General features: G+C 38.2%; 1 protein-coding gene across 4 annotated transcripts in view; it reads left to right on the top strand.

Moving 5' to 3' along the window:
- MUSK (muscle associated receptor tyrosine kinase) overlaps positions 1–20,982 on the top strand; it is an 83,722-nt gene that overhangs the window by 37,961 nt on the left and 24,779 nt on the right. For all 4 annotated transcript variants that reach the window (XM_019749523.3, XM_019749520.3, XM_019749519.3 and 1 more), the window contains 2 exons: positions 4,770–4,894; positions 14,351–14,510. In XM_019749523.3, coding sequence (XP_019605082.3) covers positions 4,770–4,894; positions 14,351–14,510 — 285 coding nt within the window. The remainder of the gene's footprint in view (positions 1–4,769; positions 4,895–14,350; positions 14,511–20,982) is intronic.

The raw sequence follows: 20,982 nt of genomic DNA, 5'->3' as shown, positions 1-20,982 counted from the left end.
GTTAGTCTGGCATTTTTTTTAATTGCAACTGGCTTTATTGTTTTCAATGTTTGATAAATGTGGTGGAATTTCTTTCACCAAGCCTTCATCTTTTATGCTTGGAACTGGCAACAAATATAGATGGGTATAAAAATATCAGCTTTACTGCTGATAAAACTGGATTGAAAAATAAAGCTTTCTATTCCTTCATCCAAGAATTAGACTAACATAACTTCTGTTTTCTTATCCGCCTCAGCCCTTTTCTACCCTTCCACCTTTCACCCCGGGTTGTCGGACAGAGAAGCCCTGAACTGGGGAACTTACTTATTGCACATTCACCTAATACCTTTCTTGTTTGAAGGGTAACTGGGAGAATGATGGCCCAGAGAGGGCTGCGATGTCATAACATGTACAAGTCCCTTTTCCCAACCTCACCAATCAGAGGAGTCATTCATTCATTCTTTCATTCATTCATTCTTCATTCTTCATTCCTCATTCAACAAATACTTATGAATGCCTACTATGTGCCATGTAGGATTCTGGAACTATCTATCTATCTACCTACATACCTATCTACCTGTGTACCTATCAATCAGCCTGTGTTAATGAACCAAACAAGCTCTACCCTTGTGATGCTTACATTTCAAGGAAAGGGATAGCCAAAAAACAAACAAACAAATGAATCAATGGATAAGACAGGATGCTATGACAAAACATAAACATGGATAAGGTGATAAGGTCAGAAAGCATTATGGTAAGGAGACATTTGAGTTGAAACCCAAAAGACGTTTGCAGCCTTCTTCGAGGGAGGGAAACTGGCAGGAAGGGTGGAAGCTATGTTTCAGTACTGAAAACAGGGGGCAAATTTCTATTTTATCCTTTGGCAAGTATGTGGGAGTGGAGGAGAGACCAGCTTCCCTTTTTACTCCTGTTTTTTTTTCCCCTCTTAACTCACTGGTCTTAACAATAAAACCCATGATCAGCTAAGGGTATATCTATCCCCTGGGAGGAGGAGACCAGCAGTTTGTCAGCACACTCTCACATTCATGAAGCCACCTGCAATGCCAATAGTGTTCCATTATGTACCCTTCTGTGCTCCACTGGACCTCCCAGAAGGTTCTGGGACAGAGCAGTACATTAATTAACTCTAAGACCACGTTGAACTCCAGAATGATGACTGACTCTGTTTTATTTACCATCTCACATTATGCTTAGCTGTGTTGTGCAATATGTATGGACCATCATCAGAGGTTCTGCAGTGAGCCCAAATGATATTCCAGCCAAAAGGAAAAACGAAAGCTGTAAATTACAACAAAATAAACCCTCCCTTATTATTAAATTTCCAGGAAGAATTTAAAGTTCCCAAATGAAAACTCTTGCCTTTCATTTTTTTCCTAGTTTCTTATCCCTCTCACCTTCAGCCAGAGGCTCTCATTCAGGTTCAGGGAAACAGTCAGTGTTATCTTCAGTGGCTGATGTCTACAGTTTTATAGCACCTGTGGGACTGAAATAATCCCACTCCCAGTCTCTCAAGGATCCTGCTTTTTAAAGATTCTTGAAGGCAATGGGACCCATAAAATGATCATGTTAGTAGTCTCACGCTCCAAAAATTTAGGACACACAAGTATAACCCCAACCACTACAAGAGTTGTTTCAACCAAATAATGAACGTGGACTCAATTATGGTGCGTAATCTAGGTCTCCATTATTGTTGCCAGAAAACATTAGAAAAGATGAGATAACCTGGGTTCATCCTTACTAGGATGCCAGTCAGTCTGTGTGACTTGTCAAGGGTCCACAACCTGTGAAAGCTAAATTGGGAGAAATCTATCAGGTGCTCAGTTGGAGCATCACGTTTGTCACTCTGGAGGAAACGTGCACTGCCTCCTAGCTAGCTTATCTTCTTGAGAAATTTAGAATTTCCAAAGGGGACAGCGTCTGTCACCTAATGTTGATTGATATTCCTTCAGACCCATCTAGCTTATTTGCAACATTTTATTTACTATTTCACCATTGAGCCTTGTTTTTCTGGAACTTCAATAGACGTGTAGCCTTCACTCCCTCTTTTCAGAAGGCATTTTTAGCCTTGACTACCAGGACTGGCTTCATAATTTGTGAATCAGGTGCAAATGACAATGCAGGGCCCCTGGTTCAAAAATCACTAATAATTTCAAGACACAGCAGAAAATTAAAGCAAGCATGAGGCCCTCTAAGGTACATTGCTCTGTGACAATACACAGGTCCCTCGCTCTTGGAGCAGACCATGCTGACCACAATAGCTATTGCCATTCCTCTTGCTATGGCTGCAAATATTGCCTGCTAGGGAAGATTTACCCTGAGTCCCACATTTTGTTTCAACTTAGCATCATGCCCCATAGAGTTCTGATCTAAAACTGTTGTGGATATTTCTAAAGCTCTTAGGACTGATGCCTCTGCCAAATGTTTCTCCTCAGAAGCCTACCTTTCTTCAGGTTTTAGGTTTTACTAGAACTTACGCTATTTCAATGGCAGAAGTATGTGCCCTATCGCATGTCTTTTTCTGGAGCTGTGGGGTAAGCTCCATTGCAATTATTTTTTTACTTGTAATGCTATTATAAAATTTTCAATCTTACAAATAAGTAAATACAATAATATAGTAAGTTCCCATGTTCCTATTTCCCAACAGCAATAATGGTCAATAGTCTATCATTTTTGTTTCATCTCTCCCACTACTGTTTTGTCGCTGAGCAGGACACCAATTGCCACTCCTCTTGCTATGGCTGAAAATCCCAGACATTATTTCAATCGATCCATACGAACTATAATGTAAAGAGATTACTTTTTTGTTTAACGTAATCACATAACCATTTTCATTACCCCACACATCCCCAATTAACACTAATTTCTTAATTACCCTTCATTACCAGGACTGTGCAATTTTTATCTTATTGTATTAAAAAAAATGTCTTTTTTACACCTGAATTGTTGAAAACAATCTAAACAAGATCCACATATTACATTTGGGGTTATGCCCCTTAAGTCTTTTTCAATCTCTAATGGTTCCCTCTTTCTTTTTTTTTTCCCGATGCCATTCATTTGTTGAGGAAACAAAATAATTTGTTCTGTTAAATTGACTACATTCAGTATTTGATTGAATTGTATCCCCATAGTGTTGTTTATCATGTTTCTCAACCCTCTATCTTTTGTAGGTTGGCAATTAGACCTCAGGACTTACTTAAAATCAGGCTCAATTTTGGTTTTTCTGGAGAGGAGGGACAGATCAGTTGCATTTAAGATATTTGATTCACTTTTTTAAAAAACCACATGTTGCCTTGAAGTTAGCACCTTTCTTGCTTTTCCTTTCTCCTGGCTTTTGAGCCCAATATTTGTATTTCTAGCATGCTTTTCTGAATTCCATCTCTTAGAGTCCTCAATATCAAAGGATAGAAAGTTGAATAAATCTGAATGTGCAAATTGGAAATTAGAATCCAATTGCAAAAAGCATCCAATTGTCAAACAAATCATATATTCCTTTACCTCCTTGAATTATGCAATCCTTTTAAAGAGGTATTAAAAAAATCAGATCAACTTCTAACACAGCTCTGAACTTGATCTATTCTTGTCCTGTATATCTCCTGTCTAGTATATACGGTACTATCTCCCCGGTACTATCCTTTAGAATCCAAACTCTACAAATTTCAGTTAACTAGAAGAACTAAGCTTTAAAGAATTGTGTTAATTCGGGTTTCTTAGTCTAATATTATTTTTTGAACTTAAGTTCTGGGTGGGAAAATGGGAGGACATAAAATATTATATTTACAGTATAATGGGCAATTGAATGGTTTAACAAACACTGGTTTGAAGTCAGAACACTTGAGTTCACGTTTCTCACCCATCAGTTTTTTCTTAGCTTGGGAAAAAAACTTAAATTAACTGAGATTTAGTTTCTTCATCTGTTTAATAGTAGCAGGAGTCTAGCTGAACTTTGATGCCCCTTCCAAGTTTAGTGATTTTGTGATTCTAAGTATCTTTCAATATGTTATACACGCTGAGCCTCATCTCCACTCTTTAGTTATAGGTAAAATTTTCTTTTCACATAAAAAAAAATTCATCTTATCTAATCAGTGGCGATTCAGGCTCAGAAAGGAATATAAATCACTCATTCACCTGTCCACACATGGCCTAGAATATTCCTTTTCTTTTTGGCCCAGTATGCTCAATTCATATTCTGAAAAGTTTGACAGATTTTCGTCTGTCCTCCTGCTATGATACAGTTGAAGGTATAAAGCATTATTTTATTAATTCAATTAAATGTTATTACTTTGGCCAGGCCCTCTTCGGGGTACTGAATGAAACAGGCAAGGTTTTTGGTTGCTGAGAACTCATATAAATCTACTGGGGGGAGACAGACAATAGGCAACAAACAAATAATTTCAGAGTGATAAGGTCTGCAAAGACAATGAAACAGGATGATGAAAAAGTGAATGGGGGGAGGGTTGCACATTCTGCTGAGTGAAAGAGCATTTTTCTGAGAAAATGTCGCTCAAACGGACTTGGATGATACAAGGAATCTGCTGCAAGGACCTGAGGGATGAGTGCTCTAGGCTGAAGGACAGCGAGGTTAAGCTTCCAAGTCGGGAGCAAGCTTGGTGTATCCGGGAGAGGTGAGACATGTAGGGTCATCGCATAAATGGCTTAGAAACCAGGACACGGCATTTGGCATTATCTTTATGAGAGGGAACATGGAAGGATTTTACACAGGAGAACACTCCGTACAGATGAATCACTCACCACTTCTATTTTCCTAACAGTTTTTGCCAGAATCCTGCGAGCTCCTGAATCCCACAATGTCACCTTTGGCTCCTTTGTGACCCTACGCTGCACAGCAACCGGCATCCCTGTTCCCACCATCACCTGGATTGAGAATGGAAATGCTGTGAGTGCCGCCTGTATGGGGACTTGCCTGGGGAAGGACTGCTGGTGGTGAATTTCAGGATACACCGTATATTTGTAGAGTTAGCCTAATCTCTGTCATTGGCCCCACCTGTACCTCCATTTTTCAAAGACTTCCAATATTTTCATCCTAAAAGTCACTGCCATAGAAATTGAACACCATGGGTTTACTTCTTTCCTTACAGCATGGGAAATAGTAGAAAACAAAATTCTTTCTTTATGCCTTTGTGTTAAAGGGAAGTGTTAGCGATTCCTTCCCATACAAGTAAAATAATTTTCACAAAACTCATCAGTTTACGAATTAGTTCACTGCTGGAATCTACTTTGATGAAAAGGCATCCAGAATTAGAACCCGTATCAGTCAATTCAACATTCTTTTCTTCTTTTTTTATACTGGTTATAAAAACCAACATATATTAAGTGACTGCTATAAGCTAGGGCCTGTCTTAAGCACTTCACATATAAGTATTCATTTATTCATTCTACGAATATGTATTGAGCATCTCCTGGGCATCAGGCACTCTTCTAGGCATTCTGGACACAGGAGCAAACCAAACAGGCAAAGTTCCTTGCCCTCAAAGAGCTTACATTATGATAGGGAAAGAAAAACTATAAGAGAAAACAAATAGAATAATATGTATTCTACGTGGATCATGTCCAATCCTTTGGAGAAAAATAAAGCAGGAAAATGAGGCAGAAAGAGCAACCTTAGCAGAAAGATTCCATTTTTTAGGAGACTGGTCAGGGAAGCCTCATTAAGATGAAGACATTGGAGCTAAGGTCTAAAGGAGCTGAAGGAGGAGGCTATATAGATAACCTGGGGGAGACAACTTGGGGGGAGGTAACCGAGGAAAGTCTCTGAGATAAGGGTGCACCTGGTATGTGAGAAGAACAGCAAGTCGGTCAGTGTGGCTAGAGGGCAGTGAGCAAATAGGAAAGAGGTAAGGGGTGTGTTTAGGGGTTGTGGATCATATAGGCTTGTACAGGTTGTTGAAAAACCTTTGGCTTTTATTTGAGTGAGATGGGATGCCATTGTAGGTCTGTTTCTGTTGTCTGTTTTTCTGCCGACTCTTGTTCATTGTGTTTTGTTTCCTTGTGTACCTCCTTCTCTTTGACTACCTACTGTTTTTTGTTTTGTTAAAAAAAAAAAAAAATGGCAGGGATTAATTTGAGGTCTAGTTGAAGGTACTTTTCTCCAGAGAGAATTTTTGTTTGTTTCTGCTAGGGACGAGAGGCTACTACTAATCTCAGACAACATTAAACTAAAGTCAAGGTTAGAAACTTCTTGGACATCCCAGATAATATTAACATAGTCTACGATTCTTTATGTGGGTGATTTCACTTGTAGTTCACACTGATATCTCCCTGGCATCTAGTTCTATGAGATGTTAGTTTATTGTATCTCTTATTAGACTCCTCACCCTTATGTAGCCTGAGTTTTTATTTCTATTTCTTCATTCCTTGTAGCCATCAAAGGAAAATTAGTATTTTCTAGGATTGAAAAAAACTCTCTGAGGAGAAATAAAAGCTTCTCAGTTTGTTAAATCTGTTAAAAATATTTTTTCAGATTTATGTTTAATGTGAGAGTTGGTCTGAATAACTTAGCTTACCAATATTTGAATTAGGAACCTGTAATAGATTATCATTATAATGATATTTTGTAGATTGAACCATTTGTCTGTTTATGTTTGATTTGTACTCAGTTCCTAGCTCAGTTCCCAGATACTCTTTGAGGTTAAGAATATTTATTTTTAATCTTAACTTAATGTGCTTTAATATAAATATATTTTAAAGTCAACAAAATACCTTGTCATCAATTATTTCAATTTTAGTTTTTCACTTTAAATTGCAAACTTTCCATTATGTTAAAATGTCATTCTAGAATACATTGCTTTTTAAGTTTAATTATATTATTTCAATTTGCTGTAATTTTATTTAGGATTATTGCATCTATTTTCAAAAACGCGAATGGTCTATTCTTTTCGTGAGCTATCATGATCAGGTTTTGTTAACAATATTATACAAGCCCTACAGAGTCAATTGGCAATTTTACATATTTACCTTTGATACAGAACTGGAGGTGAGGAACTTGAGATCAAATCTCTCTGAAACTCAAGGACATTTTCCTCTGCCGTATCTTTAATTATTGCTTCTCTCCTCTCTGCATGTTCTCTACTTAGACTTCTGTTAAATGAATTTCTTTTAAGATTAAATATTTCTGATCTTCATACTGTGCATTTTTGTATGGAGGGACAGGGGGAGTCCTACTTAATCTGTCCACCTTTTCTCAAGCTCTAATACCCACCATAAATGTCCATCACAGGAACCCACTAAAGCTCTAGTCCATGGACAGATGCTGCAGCCTGGTGCTATGAGCATACATAACAGCTCCCAAAATTCTCCAACAACTTCACTAACTCTCTCAAAGTCTGCTCCTACTTACATCCCTGCTATCTGAACTTTGGAATTTTCCATGACTACGTAGGGAAATTTTATCCATTCTCCTCTCAGTAAACCTCTTATTTTGTGTTTGGTTTCACCTACTGAGTTGGTATTCATTTCTGTATCAATCCAATCCCACCTCTTTCTGTCTTCCAGAAATTGCTGAAAATTTCTGACTCATTGATTATGATACCTTTCCATCCTTCTATGGATTTATTTTTCATAATTGTAGAATTTATTTCTCTTTTGAGATTTCAAAATGGAAAAAGACGAGTTTGACATGTAGATTAAGATTATTATTGTAACTCAGGAGTTGAATAAGCATGATTTGTTTGTAATACAACCTTATTTAATACTTTATCTGCCCTTTTAAGTTTATTCATCATGGTGAGTTATTTTTCCACCATTGAGGCTTACCTTAAACAGTCTCCGTGACTTTTCTGCTCACTTTTAGGTGATTTAAAACCACTAGCACCATCCTAATTTAATCATTTTAAGTGTCTAATCCTAAATAATAACCAAAACCTCCAACTACATTCACAAGTGAGAATTTTTCCGTCCCCCATTTCTCAGGACTCCTGCAGGTACGCGATCTGCCTTCCACAAAAGTTCTGGGCTGGCTTCTTAGCTCATACTCATCCATTCTTCCTCTACTTCCTAACTGCTATTCATGACTCCTACAGGTTTGAGGTGGGAGGGGCAGTAATTAGAGTGGAAAAGTTCTCATCTAACTGACACTCTTTTAAGTTTGCTTTATAACCCTGTGCCTGACAAGTATTTAAAACTGGCTCTTTCAATTGTGGACACACTCCTGATTCTTCAGAGATCAGGAAATTCTCCAGATGACACTATGATGCATTTTCCTTAGTATAGTCATCTCCCTCTTAGCCCCTAATTTGTTAGTTAATGGGAAGTCTTTCTGAAGTTCCTTTAGGAAGGATTGAAAATAACTCCAACTCAAGGCTTCTATAGAAACTTTGTGTCTACAAACTCTCGGGTCCAGATCATCGAACAGAGTTACTCCGTCTTTGCTCCTTCCATTGACTCTGCTAGGTAGCCTGATTCTGCCTCCTAGATTTTATAGGTGGAAATTAGATACTTGCCTGCTATGTCAACAAATTGCAGGTGTTGTCAGGGTTTCAACCCCACCCTTATTTTGATGAACTCAGAAAAGCTGTTATACTTTTGGTTATAGTTTATTACAATGAAAGGATATAGGCCACAATCAGTAAAGGGTAATCTGTTGTTCTCTCCCACTGGTGTTGCTTGGAGAGCACTTAATTCTCCCAGCAATGATGTGTGACAACATGTACAAAGTATTCTACCAGGGAAGCTCACGTGAGTTTTGGTGTCCAGAGTTTTTACTGAGGGTCAGTTACATAGTCATGTAGAGCCAATATGACTGACTTTAGCTAATCTCCAGCCCCTCCAAAGGTCAAACTGATACAGCATGACCTAGGGTCCCTGGTGAACAAAAAAGATATTCATCACAATTTACACTGTTAACATAAACTATCTGGCATGACTCAAGGTCTCAGGTATACAGAGACATGCTTATTGGACAGGATATTCTACGGGATAAGAAGTGATCGCACTCAGGGGCCAGCCAAAGACCCATGCACAGGGTTTGGAATGTGCAGGGTTTGAGCATCTGAAGGCCACTGAGTTAACCCTTTACTACATTGCAGTGGTCATATATCAATTCTCTAGGTTGTTCTATTAAGGACCCTCTTTTATGCTTTAAGGAGATGGGGTGCACTTTCAAACCAGTCCTTTGGGTGGGGTGAAGATGGTTTTCAATACAGCTAAACAACTCAAACCTTGATTAGTCATCTAAGGGGTTCTTAATATTATGATTTTTCATGTTTTCCAGCATAGTATCTCTCCAACTTTTCGTATCTTGGCTTCAGTGTCCATATATTTTACTACAATATATTAATGATAGCATTTTAAAGTCAAAGGAGTATTCCAAATGAGAAGAGAAAAAGGAGAGGAAGGGAAAAAAGAGACTAGGACACTAGGGAAAGGAAGAAGGGGAAGGGAGGGAAGACTGTGTAAAACAAAGTGCATCAGTGTATGAAATGTGGATGGATGTTGTAAATCAGGAAAAAGATGCCAGATGCTAAGGCTACCCCATCTAACGGAGAATTATCATCTTGCAATAGCACCCTCTAAGGCTTACAATTCATTCATTACTTTTGTTTTCACTATTGTTTTTGCTGAAGGGTTTTTTGTTGTTGTAAATGCCCCTCTTCAGCTAATGTAATTTTAGGGGAGTCCATTTACCTCTCAGACATTGATTTTCTCATGTCCATAATGACAGAGACGTTAGGTCGCTGGAGAAGATGATCTCCAACGTAACATGAGAGATAAAGTTCTCTAATTTTATTATGTTACAAACAGTAACTTGTAGACCCTGCTCTTCTTTAGCTCTTTAATTAAATCTCAGTGTCATTAGAAATTTGAATCTTATTTGGCCATGTGTTTTGTGGTTCTTCCATGGAAGCTGTTGTCGTTTCGTAAGGCTCTTAGGATAGTATAAAGATGTGCACTAAGAAAACTGAGAGACTGGTAATATGACTTTACTAATTTGTCTTACTCTGTGAAAACAGTAATAAAGAAAAGATATATGCTTTTAAAAAATTCAGTGTTTTCCAAAGGCTCTATCAGTTTAGAACTGGAGGACGCATGATTATTCTTCGTTGGAGTTGAGGAGTAATAAAACGCCAGATGGCTTGAGTTAGTTTGGGTCTTACTGAGACCCCGATTCAATCATTCAAGAAGTCATTCACAAAAAGGAGAAAGCAAAATAGATCCATTGCCTCAGATTCTAAAACAGGAAAAAAAATCAAACAGTAATTTTTTTCCAGGAACAAAGCAAAAAGTACATCTGCAGTTCTTACGGTCAGAGAATCTGTGTTGCTCTTACTGCCAATTTTTGGTCTTGGTGATAGTCACCGAGTCCAAATCAAAATTGAGATAACTTTGCCCATGCTGACACACACAACACAGGAAATGGAGACAATTTCAGGACTTTCATGTTGTGCAAGTAGCAAACCAGAAAATCTATTATGGAGCATAGGGAAGAGCCCACAGCCCTGATATCATTTTGGGTGGCCTGAACGAAGATGAATGCAGACCAGGGAGCTGTATGGTGCAGTATAAAACAGTTTGAACTGTGCCTGTTCACTAACTACAAGCCAGTGAACTAACTTCACTAACACACTAGTAAGTTCAATGGGTACACTAAAAGATGTGAATGCTCCTTTTTCCTCCTCTGTGAACCAATAAACTAACTCCCTGAACAGTTAGAGCCAAAAAACAAGAGAAAGGCAAGCAATGTTCCCCAAAGTGATCAAGAATAATTTTGCTTTCTTCCTGTGGAAATATCTTTTATTTTTCACAAAAATTTGTAGTCTTAGATGAACTCAGAGTGACCAGTAATATTCCTCTTGTTTTACAACATTGGAATAGTAGTTTGATGTGGATAGAACAGAACTTAGTTTCCTAAAAGAAAATATTCTTGTACTTTGATAACCAGATTTATTTAAAGTTATAATATCTCTATCATTTTGGCATTCAATAAAAAAAAATGTAGAAAAATTGCACGTCATCTTGCTTTGTTCAATAAATACAGTTCCTAAAATGTTTTGAAAGTTGAATCATTTTAATTTATTAGGATAATTTTATCAAATAAATAGACAAATCATCTGTGTTGAATTGAGTTTTTTACTTTTTTTTAAGGGAGACTAACCTATATTTTACACATATTTTTAAGAGGCAGTAGTTTAGGTTTAAAGTACATAAACTTTGGTGTCATCTTATCTTACTAGCTGAGTAAATCAAAACAATTTCATACATCAATTTTTATGTGGAATATTTTAGCAGTCAGATTGGAAGAGGCCAATATTTACGGCTATGCTGATCAGAAACAATATGGACAATGCTCTCAGTCTATTATCCCTTTTTCTATGATGCATAGACAAACATTATTACAACTCTCTGAACAAGGACACTACTGGGCCACACCCTAACAGTTCCATTAGGTATGCCCAGTCTGCTGGAAATATTTGCAAGACAAGTCCATTGAGGCCCAAATACCTTTCATAGGACTTCCTATGCTAACTAAGGTCAAATCTATGCTAAGGTCCATAACTGGGGGTAGATTTCTCTCAAAACACGATTATTAATGTGTTAATAATCCACCTTCAAAACGCTTTCCCCCACACATCTCAGGTGTGAACTATTCCGCCTATTTAATAGAACTTCCTGTTTGCCACGTGTTGAGTCACTATCTCAGAAAGGGAACCCCACACACAGAGCAGTGAGCTGTATATCCAACTCCTCCAGGTCACTGTACCTACCTGGGGGGCTTGGAGAAAATAACGTTATGTACTGGAAACACCAGATACCGCCACCTAGGCCATACCTTGGTCAAAGGTCACAGCAATAATCTGAATTCATCCCTTTGATCTTTTGAACTCGAAGGGCAAAATGATCAACACGGAGGGCAAAGGATTGTTTTTATTTTTAGGTCATCAAAAATACTAAACTCTTGGTCAGGATGATCCACGCAGAAAGAAAAACAAATTCGAACTATGACTAACAAGGCCTGCTGTGCATGAGTCACAAACTGGATCAAGCGAGGCCTCTGGAAACAGGAGGAAAAGCATTCAGGAGCCACATCATAACCAAGCAATGAGCCTCGTAACTTGGTCTATTCGCTGAACTATTTCAACACCTGGATGAAGTCCAGGAGAAGGGAGGTCAGGCAGTTTAAAAACCATCTCTTTTTCCTCCCAAGAATGTTTTCAGTGACCTTGAGGAGGTGTTTAGGAATGATTTTCTTAGGTGTGAACATGAAAATAGTGAGGCTGCAGTCAGCACTGGGGGATTACTCTTTCTGAATTTTTTCCAAGGCATTATGCTTCTCAAAGGAGGGAACTAACTGCGAAGGAGGAAGGTAACTGTTCTGTAGATCTCACTTCTACAAACTAGAAAGGGATATTTATAAATAAAATATCCTTAGAGTATACAGCATGTCAATGGAGCATAGAGGTTTGTGGTCTTTAGCTTTTCTCTCATTGTTGCCTTGTATTAAAATTCAGGGAGAGTCCAAAATTATATTTCAAATTGCTCAGTCCTCTCGATCTAACTTGTTCCTCAAACTTGGACGCTCAAATTCTTAAGTTGCATTTCTAATAAATAAGATAATGATGAATTTGATTTGAATTCCCAACCAAGTATATGCCTCTTATTTTTATCTCTGCCTTGTCAATTTCTCATAGAGGCCAGGCCACAATACTTGATCTGACCTGGGACGTTTCCCCAGTTAACGTAAACTGATATTCACACAAACCAATTTTTATCGGGAGGATGGACACTAGTAATGCAGGTAGAAAATAAAAAGACAAAGAAGCTAATTGGACAAACTTTCACTGCCTGATTGCTACAGAGAGTGCTTGGTTCCAGGAGCAGCCTGGCAGCAGAAGGAAGAAAGCTGGTCTCACACCAGGGCTTCCCTCCCCCTTGCTAGTCTAATTGTGAAAATCCTCCTTCGAGCAACACAGTAAAATAACTGGCTCCAAATTTCTCATTCCCAGCCTCATTCCCTTCTACTGGACAGAGAGATCTCTGTCGAGGCCACCCTGAAACCCATCTCCACTAATCCGAGAAAAAGTAAGGCAAACCAAAAGCTGATTCCTTAGTTGTCATTCCATTCAAATTTCCCTCAAACTTGCATTTTCCCCTCATGTAAACAGGGATGATTAAAGAATAATTATTAAAAGGATGGCATAGTACCAAAGAAAAGCATAAATCACAGTTTTTAAAAATGCCACCAATTTGATAACATTTAAGTCAGACATTTGTTTTGCTCCTGGTTGGCTGATTTGCTGAGGTTGTCGTTGTTACTGTTCTTGTTTTCTGTGACTGTTCATTTGTTCTCACTTGTAGGACTAGGGAAAGCCCTGTAACAATGATTAAAAGCACAGGCTTTTGGATCAGACAAACTAGGGTAAAAATTCTAACTCTGCAACATAATAGAACGTGCTGGGCAGCTGTCTTTCTCAAAGAGTTTGAATGACGATGACTAATAAATAAGAACTTACATATATTAACCTGTCAATTATATGCTAACATTGCATTGATATCCTGCTTCTTCAAGGACATTTGATTTTCTGATTTAAGTAAGTTTGACATGATGTATTCATGCCTCAGAAACAGAATTGACTTCACAACCATTTTTCTTGATAACCATCCATCTATCTGATGTGTATTTGTGGGGAAATAAATAGGAGTCATGAAAATAAGTCCAAAAGTATACAACTTCTCATTGCTGACTGTCTCTATCTTCAAAACATAGAGAATACATCTTGGAGGATCCACACAGTCTATCTTTCCTACATTGTATTAGTTATCTATTGCTGTATCACAATCATCCCAAAGCTTAGTGGCTTAAAACAATAACCATTTATTTATGCTCACAAATCTATGGGTCAACTGCGTGATTTTGCCGAGTTAGAGCAGGACTGCCTGATCTTGGCTGATCTAGCTCCTGTGATTGGCAAGTCGATTGGCTGCTGGTTGGTCTAGAATGGCCTTCTTATATATCAGGTGGCTATTGTTGGCTCCCAGCTAGAGCAATGGGAACGATTGGGCCATGTGTGCCTCAGCCTCACAGAAGGCTACAGGTTCTAAGAGCAATAAGAAAGCAAACCACAATGTGCAAGAACTTTGTAAGTCTCTGTGTCTTTCTAAGTCATGTTCCAAGGCCAGTCTAGATTCAAAGCATGGAGAAAGATGCTACGTCTTGAGGTAAGAGCTACAAAGTCACATTGCAAGGTCATTGGCATATGGAGGGAAGTTTGGGGCTATTTTTGCAATTTACTGCATGCCTTTTGATTCTAATCTTAATCCTTTTTCTTTCAAATATACTGATGCAGCAATTTATGGAATCCTTGACCAAATGTCTCCTTTCCTCCCCCTACTGCACCAGGTTTCTTCTGGGTCCATTCAAGAAAGTGTGAAAGACCGAGTGATTGACTCAAGACTGCAGCTGTTTATCACCAGGCCAGGACTCTACACATGTATAGCTACTAATAAGCATGGAGAGAAATTCAGTACTGCAAAGGCTGCAGCCACCATCAGTATAGCAGGTAGGATGGATTTTCACAATTGCATTGCTCCAGGAAAAGAAAAGTCTTGGCACTATTCCACAACATCACATAATGGGCAAAAATCTTTTTTCTCTTTTCTCTCACTCCAGTCCCCTTCAGACTATTTCTTCCTTTATGGGGACACTCCAGAGATTGACCTAGATAATCGATTTTGCTGATTTGTTGCCTCAAAAACTAAATTTTCAAATACCTGCCCAAGTGATGGGTAACAGCTTCGAGGAGCTCATTTCTCTTTCTTTTCTTTTCCTCCCTTCTTACCTTCTTTCCTTTTCTTTTTTCCTTCATTTTTCTTTCTTTACTTTTCGCTCCTTTTCCTCTTCTCTCTCTTTCTCCCTTTCCTCTCTTTTTTATTTCCCTCTCTGGGTGAATCAAACTTCCCAAGGCTCTCAAAGAGTAAGTTGGTAGGTATCTAACAGGGCTGTGCCAATTTCTTCATGGCTATTTCTTGTGGGCATTTTTCACTTAGAAGTAAGTGATCTTGTGGTCTTTCCTGTTTCATGCAAGTGACAGCAGGACTCACAGGTGTTTTCAAGGAAAAGGGCTGACACCTGGATTTCTGGGATATTTGTGTTGGGGTACCAAGTTTTATTTTTAAATTTTAAATGTTCCAAAGGCTTCTGAGAACATATGTGGAATTCCTAGAGATGAAAATAATCCCTGTATCAGGAAATGCCGAGCATGTTATATTCATAGTAAGCCTACTGTCCGTGAGTCAGCAGAGATGCTTGTTCTCACACGGAAGTCATGCATTGGTAGAACCTGTGCCCGGGGCCAGCTTCCCGGAGCCTGACTTGCCTTATTACAGTGCCACTTCTTTGATCTTCCCTAATGGGGAAGTTTCCAGTAATCTTTGTGATTTTTAATATGAGGTGACTAGAGACCACAGGGAAATATATAGGCTGGCCCTCTGAGGCATGCCCATGAAGGAAGGGGAAGATTCCAAAACCAAGGCTGCCTTCTGCCTTCTTTTGCAGCAATATGTCTCCCTGTATTGTCTTGAGACATCATGTCAGTTACTCTAAATTTTCCACTGATGGGAAATAATTTCTCCCAGAGAAAATGGGTGAGAATCCTGACAATAAATTCAACTCAATTTAACAAATAACAATAAAATGATTACTAGTTACATGGTACTCTACTGTGTATAAAGTACTCTTACACGCATTCATTACATACACGGATTCAGGCCATCGTGTTAGGTAAAGGGATGCAAACTTAATTAACAAATGGGATAATTAACAACGGAGTGCCTTCCAGGGACTTTCAATCTAGAAAAGAAGTCAATCAGCCATATATTAGGTTGGTGCAAAAGTAATTGCAGTGTTTGCATTTATTTTTTATTTTTTTATTTTTTAATTTATTTTTTAAATTTATTGGGGTGACAATTGTTAGTAAAATTACATAGAATTCAGGTGTACAATTCTGTATTACATCATCTGTAAATCCCATTGTGTGTTTACCACCCAGAGTCAGTTCTCCTTCCATCACCATATATTTGCTCCCCCTTACATTTATTTTTTAACCTTTTCAACCACAATTACTTTTGCACCAACTTAATATATTATGGCACAGATTATGTTCTGTGGCAGAAGCATAAACAAAATACAACAAGAGCACGAGAGAGGGAGAGTTTAAGGGAATGGAGCAGGAGTCATGAGGATGAGATGAAAAGGCGGAAGTGTGCTCAGAAACAGCGAGTTAGTTGGCGCTGGCTAGAGCATAATGAAGACTGGGAGTGAGGCGGACAGTGGGCAGAACGGTTTGAAATGTGGGTTCCAGCCAGGTTTTAAAGAGCCTAAGTAGGTTGGATGTATTCTTCAATCAATGCGAAGTCATTTAATTATTTTAGAGGAGACAAGGAGTAAGAGCGAGGCCTGATGATTAAATTCGCAAACTTGTTGCAATGATGTTGCTAACCTTTTTTGATATCAGAGAGATTATTCATTATGAATTTGTACCAACTGGACAAACAGTTAACCAAGTTTACTATTTGGAAGTGCTGAAAAGGCTGCATGAAAAAGTTAGACGATCTGAACTTTTCACCAACAACTCATGGCTCTTGCATCACGACAATGCACCAGCTCACATGGCACTGTCTGTGAGGGAGTTTTTAGCCAGTAAACGAATAACTGTATTGGAACACCCTCCCTACTCACCTGATCTGGCCCCCAATGACTTCTTTCTTTACCGAAGATAAAGGAAATATTGAAAGGAAGACAGTTTGATTACATTCAGGACACTTAGGGTCCTGAATAGCTGTAACCACACCCTCCCTCCACCCCCCAAATAACAGTATTTTCTGATGTAGATAGAGCCTTAATGTGTGCACAGGCCACATGGAAAGGTAATGCCCCAGGGTGCAGGGCAGAGTGATCAATGTTGAGAATACACGAGAGTGAGGATTGGGGCAGTCAGCAATGGCAGTCCACGGGAAACAGCAATCTAATTTGTATGGGAAAAGGGCTGGTGGGAGCAATGCATGGACTGGCATGGAGCAGCAGAGAGGGATTGGAATCTGTTGCAGCAGCAGCGTTGAATGCAGATGAGGAGCTCTGACCTCAGTAGGGGCAATGGTCATGTAGACTGGAAACAGCAATGACTTGACTTTAGTCAACAGAAGTGGGAATCCTTCTGCATATGGAAGAAAATGTTACTAAGATGAGTAAAGAGGAACTCCCTCAAGTTGCTAATTCATAAAAAACTACAAGATCAATTGCTCAGCCTCTGATCTGTTTTTCCGGTTGGGTCTTACTAATGATGAGGATATTTGAAGCTCACCTGCTTTTCCTAAATTTCCCCCCGGAATATCTCATGAGCGTGTCTCATAGGTACAGTGGAATAAGACTGCTGAACCCCATCAGACATCTGACTTTTTCTCTTCATCTCTTTAACCTGTTCTTTTCCATTAAACCTGCTAGATGCCTCCTGAGGGTCCTTCTGCCATCATTGAGGAAACTACCTTCCAACACAGGGTGCTGCCTGGACCCCATTCTAGAGAAGTGTGGCCACTTTGGTAGAAAAGAATTCTGTTGAGTCACTCTAATTCAGAATCGTTTCAAAGAAGCATGATCTTATGCTCCCTAGATCTTCCAGAACTTGGGTGTGGCATCTGCTTTCTCTATTTCTGTTTTCAGCCCCTCTCTCCTTTGGCCTCTGATTGGGCTGGCCAGAGGTCTAGAGCTTTGAGTCAGGTATGGTGCCTCTCCTTGACATTCTGGCAATGCTTTCTTACCCCAAACTCTCCTTTCTCTCATTTCAGTGAACCTCATCCTACTCTAGTGTTCTGTAGTCAACAGCCCCCTTTGTCACATTCTTCCTGTCTCACTTTGAAGCTTTTAGTCCATCTGTTTATTTACTCATCCCAGCGGGGAAAATTGGAAATGGAAAAATCTGGTCTAGTGGTTAGGATTAAGTCTAATGATACTTCTAGTGTTTAAATACAAGAAAAAATAAAGATCAGCCTTTATTTTCCCAAAACTCTTCCATGTGTATGTCCAAATCCTTATGCATTGTTTGAGAAATGTGATATACTTCTTTCTGACTCATTTACATTCACTGTTAGTTATCAAAAGGAGTCAGAAAAACTTTTGGAACTTCTCTCTATGAACCAGGAAGTTGCATTTCCCCTCCTGTCATAACCCCAAAAGGTTCAAGTTGCAATTTAAACTTGCCAGGACACCAGATAGTTGGCAAGATGCCTTCTCTTTGTCATCAGAATCCTTGGCCCTGCAGCAGAGACCAGCTCATGGTCCCTCTAACGAGCACAGTCCCGGAAGAGGCAGAGGCCATCAAAATAGACACAGGTATTAATTCTACCAAACATTTAAAGAAGAATTAACATCAACCCTCTGAAACTCTTCAAAAACATTAAACAAGAGAGAACATTCCCAAACTCATATTACTAGACCAGCATTATCCTGATGCCAAAGCCAGATAAGGACACTACAAGAAAAAGAAAACTACAGACCACTATCCTTGATGAATGCAGATGCAAAAATTCTGACCAAAATATTAACAAACGGAATTCAATAACACATTAAAAGAAGCATACACCATAATGAAGTGAGATGTTTCCCAAAGGTTCAAAGATGGTTCAACATATGCAAATCAATACATGCACTATACCACATTAAAAGAATGAAAGATAAAATATGATTATCTCAATAAATGCAGGAAAAGCATTTGACAAAATACAACATCCTTTCATGATAAAAACGCTCAACAAATTGGGTATAGGAGGAATATACCTCAACAAAATATGGGCCATATATGAAAACTCTCAACCAACATCATACTCAACAGTAAAAGGTTGAAAGCTTTTCCTCTAAGATCGGGAACAAGACAAGAGTACCTACTCTCACCACTCCTATTCAACATAATACCGGAAGTGCTGGCCAGAACGATCAAGGCAATAAAAAGTAAAAACAAAGGCACTCAAATAGAAAAGGAAGAAGTAAAACTGTCTTTGCACATGATATTATCTTATGTGTAGAAAATTCTAAGGACTTCACCAGAAAACTCCATCAGACAATTAAGTGAAGTTGCAGCATACAAAATCAACATACAAAAGTCAGTTGTGTTTCTATACATTAATAATAAAACATTTGAAAAAGAAATGAAAGAAAAAACACATCACATTTATAATAACATCAAAAACATTAAAATAGGAATAAATTTAACCAAGGAGGTGAAAGATCAATACATTGAAAATTCTAAGACTTTGATGAAAGAAATTTAAGAAGACATAAATAAATTGAAAGGTATTCTGTATTCATGGGTCAGAAGAACTAACATTATTAAAATGTCCATACTATTTAAAGCAATCTACAGTTCAATACAATATCTATCAAAATTTCAATGGCATTTATCACAGAAAAAGAAAAAAATGAAAGAGTTAACAAGTGTCAGCAAGGATGTGGAGAAAAGGGATTATTTCAGCACTGTTGGTGGGAATGTAAATTGGTTCAGCCAGTATGGAAAACAGGATAGAGGTTCTTCAAGAACTTAAAATTAAACTAGCATATGATCTAGCAATCCCACTTCTGGATTTATACCCAAAGAAAATGAAAACAGGATATTGAAGAGATATCTGCACTTTCAGGTTCATTGCAGCATTATTCATAATAGCATCTGTGAATGGACAAATGGATAAAGAAGATATGGTGTATATACACAATGAAATATTATTCAGCCATAAAAAGAATGAAATCTTGCCATTTGCGACAATACAAGGATGAAATTCGAGGGCATTGTGCTAAGTGAAATAAGTCAGATAGAGAAAGATAAATGCTGTATGGTCTCGTTTATATGTGAAATGTTAAAAAGCCTAACTCATAGAAAGAGAACAGTGGTAGTTACCAGGAGTTGGGGGTGGAGGAAGTGGGAAGTTGTTGATCAAAGGCTACAAAATTCCAGTTATGAGTAAATTCTGGGAATCTAATGTACAGCAGGGCAATTATAGTTAATAATACTGTATTATATACTTGAAAGCAGCTAAGAGAGTAGATCTTAAATGTTATCTCTCTCTCTCTCTCTCTCTCTCTCTCACTCACACACACACACACACACACAATGGTAATTATGTGATATGATGGAGGAGTTAGCTAATGCGATGGTGGTAATCATTTTGCAATATTTAAGTGTATCAAATCAGCACATTGTACACCTTAAACTTATATAATGTTAATCAATCGTACCTCAATAAAGCTGGAGAAAAATAGACATAGGGATTCACGAAAGGAAAATACATATTTGTATTCACCATTCAGAATGACATTGATAACACTCCCACCTTTTGCAATGACCCTTCTTTGGACTGACCTCAGGGTCTGGAGCTTCTAATCACTAAATTTAAAACTCAAATGAACATATGTAGCATAACCAAAAATGGGCACTAAGGAGAAATATGATGTGTCATCATTGGAGTCCCCAACTCCCCAAATAGACCACAAACAGTAGTGCCCCCTTATGGACAGGGAATATGTTCCAAGACCCCCAGTGGATGCCCTAAACTGCATATAAAACTGAATGCTATATACTATGTTTTTCCTATACATACAGTTAATTTATACATTTATTTTTCCTATAAATACAGTTTAATTTATAAATTAGGCACAGTAAGAGATTAATCATAATAACTAATAATAAAATAGAACAATTATAACAATATACTGTAATAAAAGTTATGTGAATGTGATCACTCTCAAAATATCTTACTGGACTGTACTCACTTTTCTTCTTGTGATGATGTGAGATGATACAATTTCCATGCGATGATAGAAGTGAGTGTAGGCATTGTGACATAGCATTAGACTACTATTGACAACCTCTGCATACAATTTGATTTTCTTTCCTTGTTAAGTCAAGAACTTTTAACTTTTTAGTCAAAGGAAGCACTTTACGACTCCTCTTTGGCATCTCTGAGTTTCCCCCATTACTACTCTTGTGCTTT

Source organism: Rhinolophus sinicus, chromosome 16 (genome assembly GCF_057876585.1).
Source record: "Rhinolophus sinicus isolate RSI-liver-muscle chromosome 16, RSI-T2T, whole genome shotgun sequence".
NCBI classification, from domain to species: domain Eukaryota; kingdom Metazoa; phylum Chordata; class Mammalia; order Chiroptera; family Rhinolophidae; genus Rhinolophus; species Rhinolophus sinicus.
This window is presented reverse-complemented; position numbering and strand designations above follow the sequence as displayed.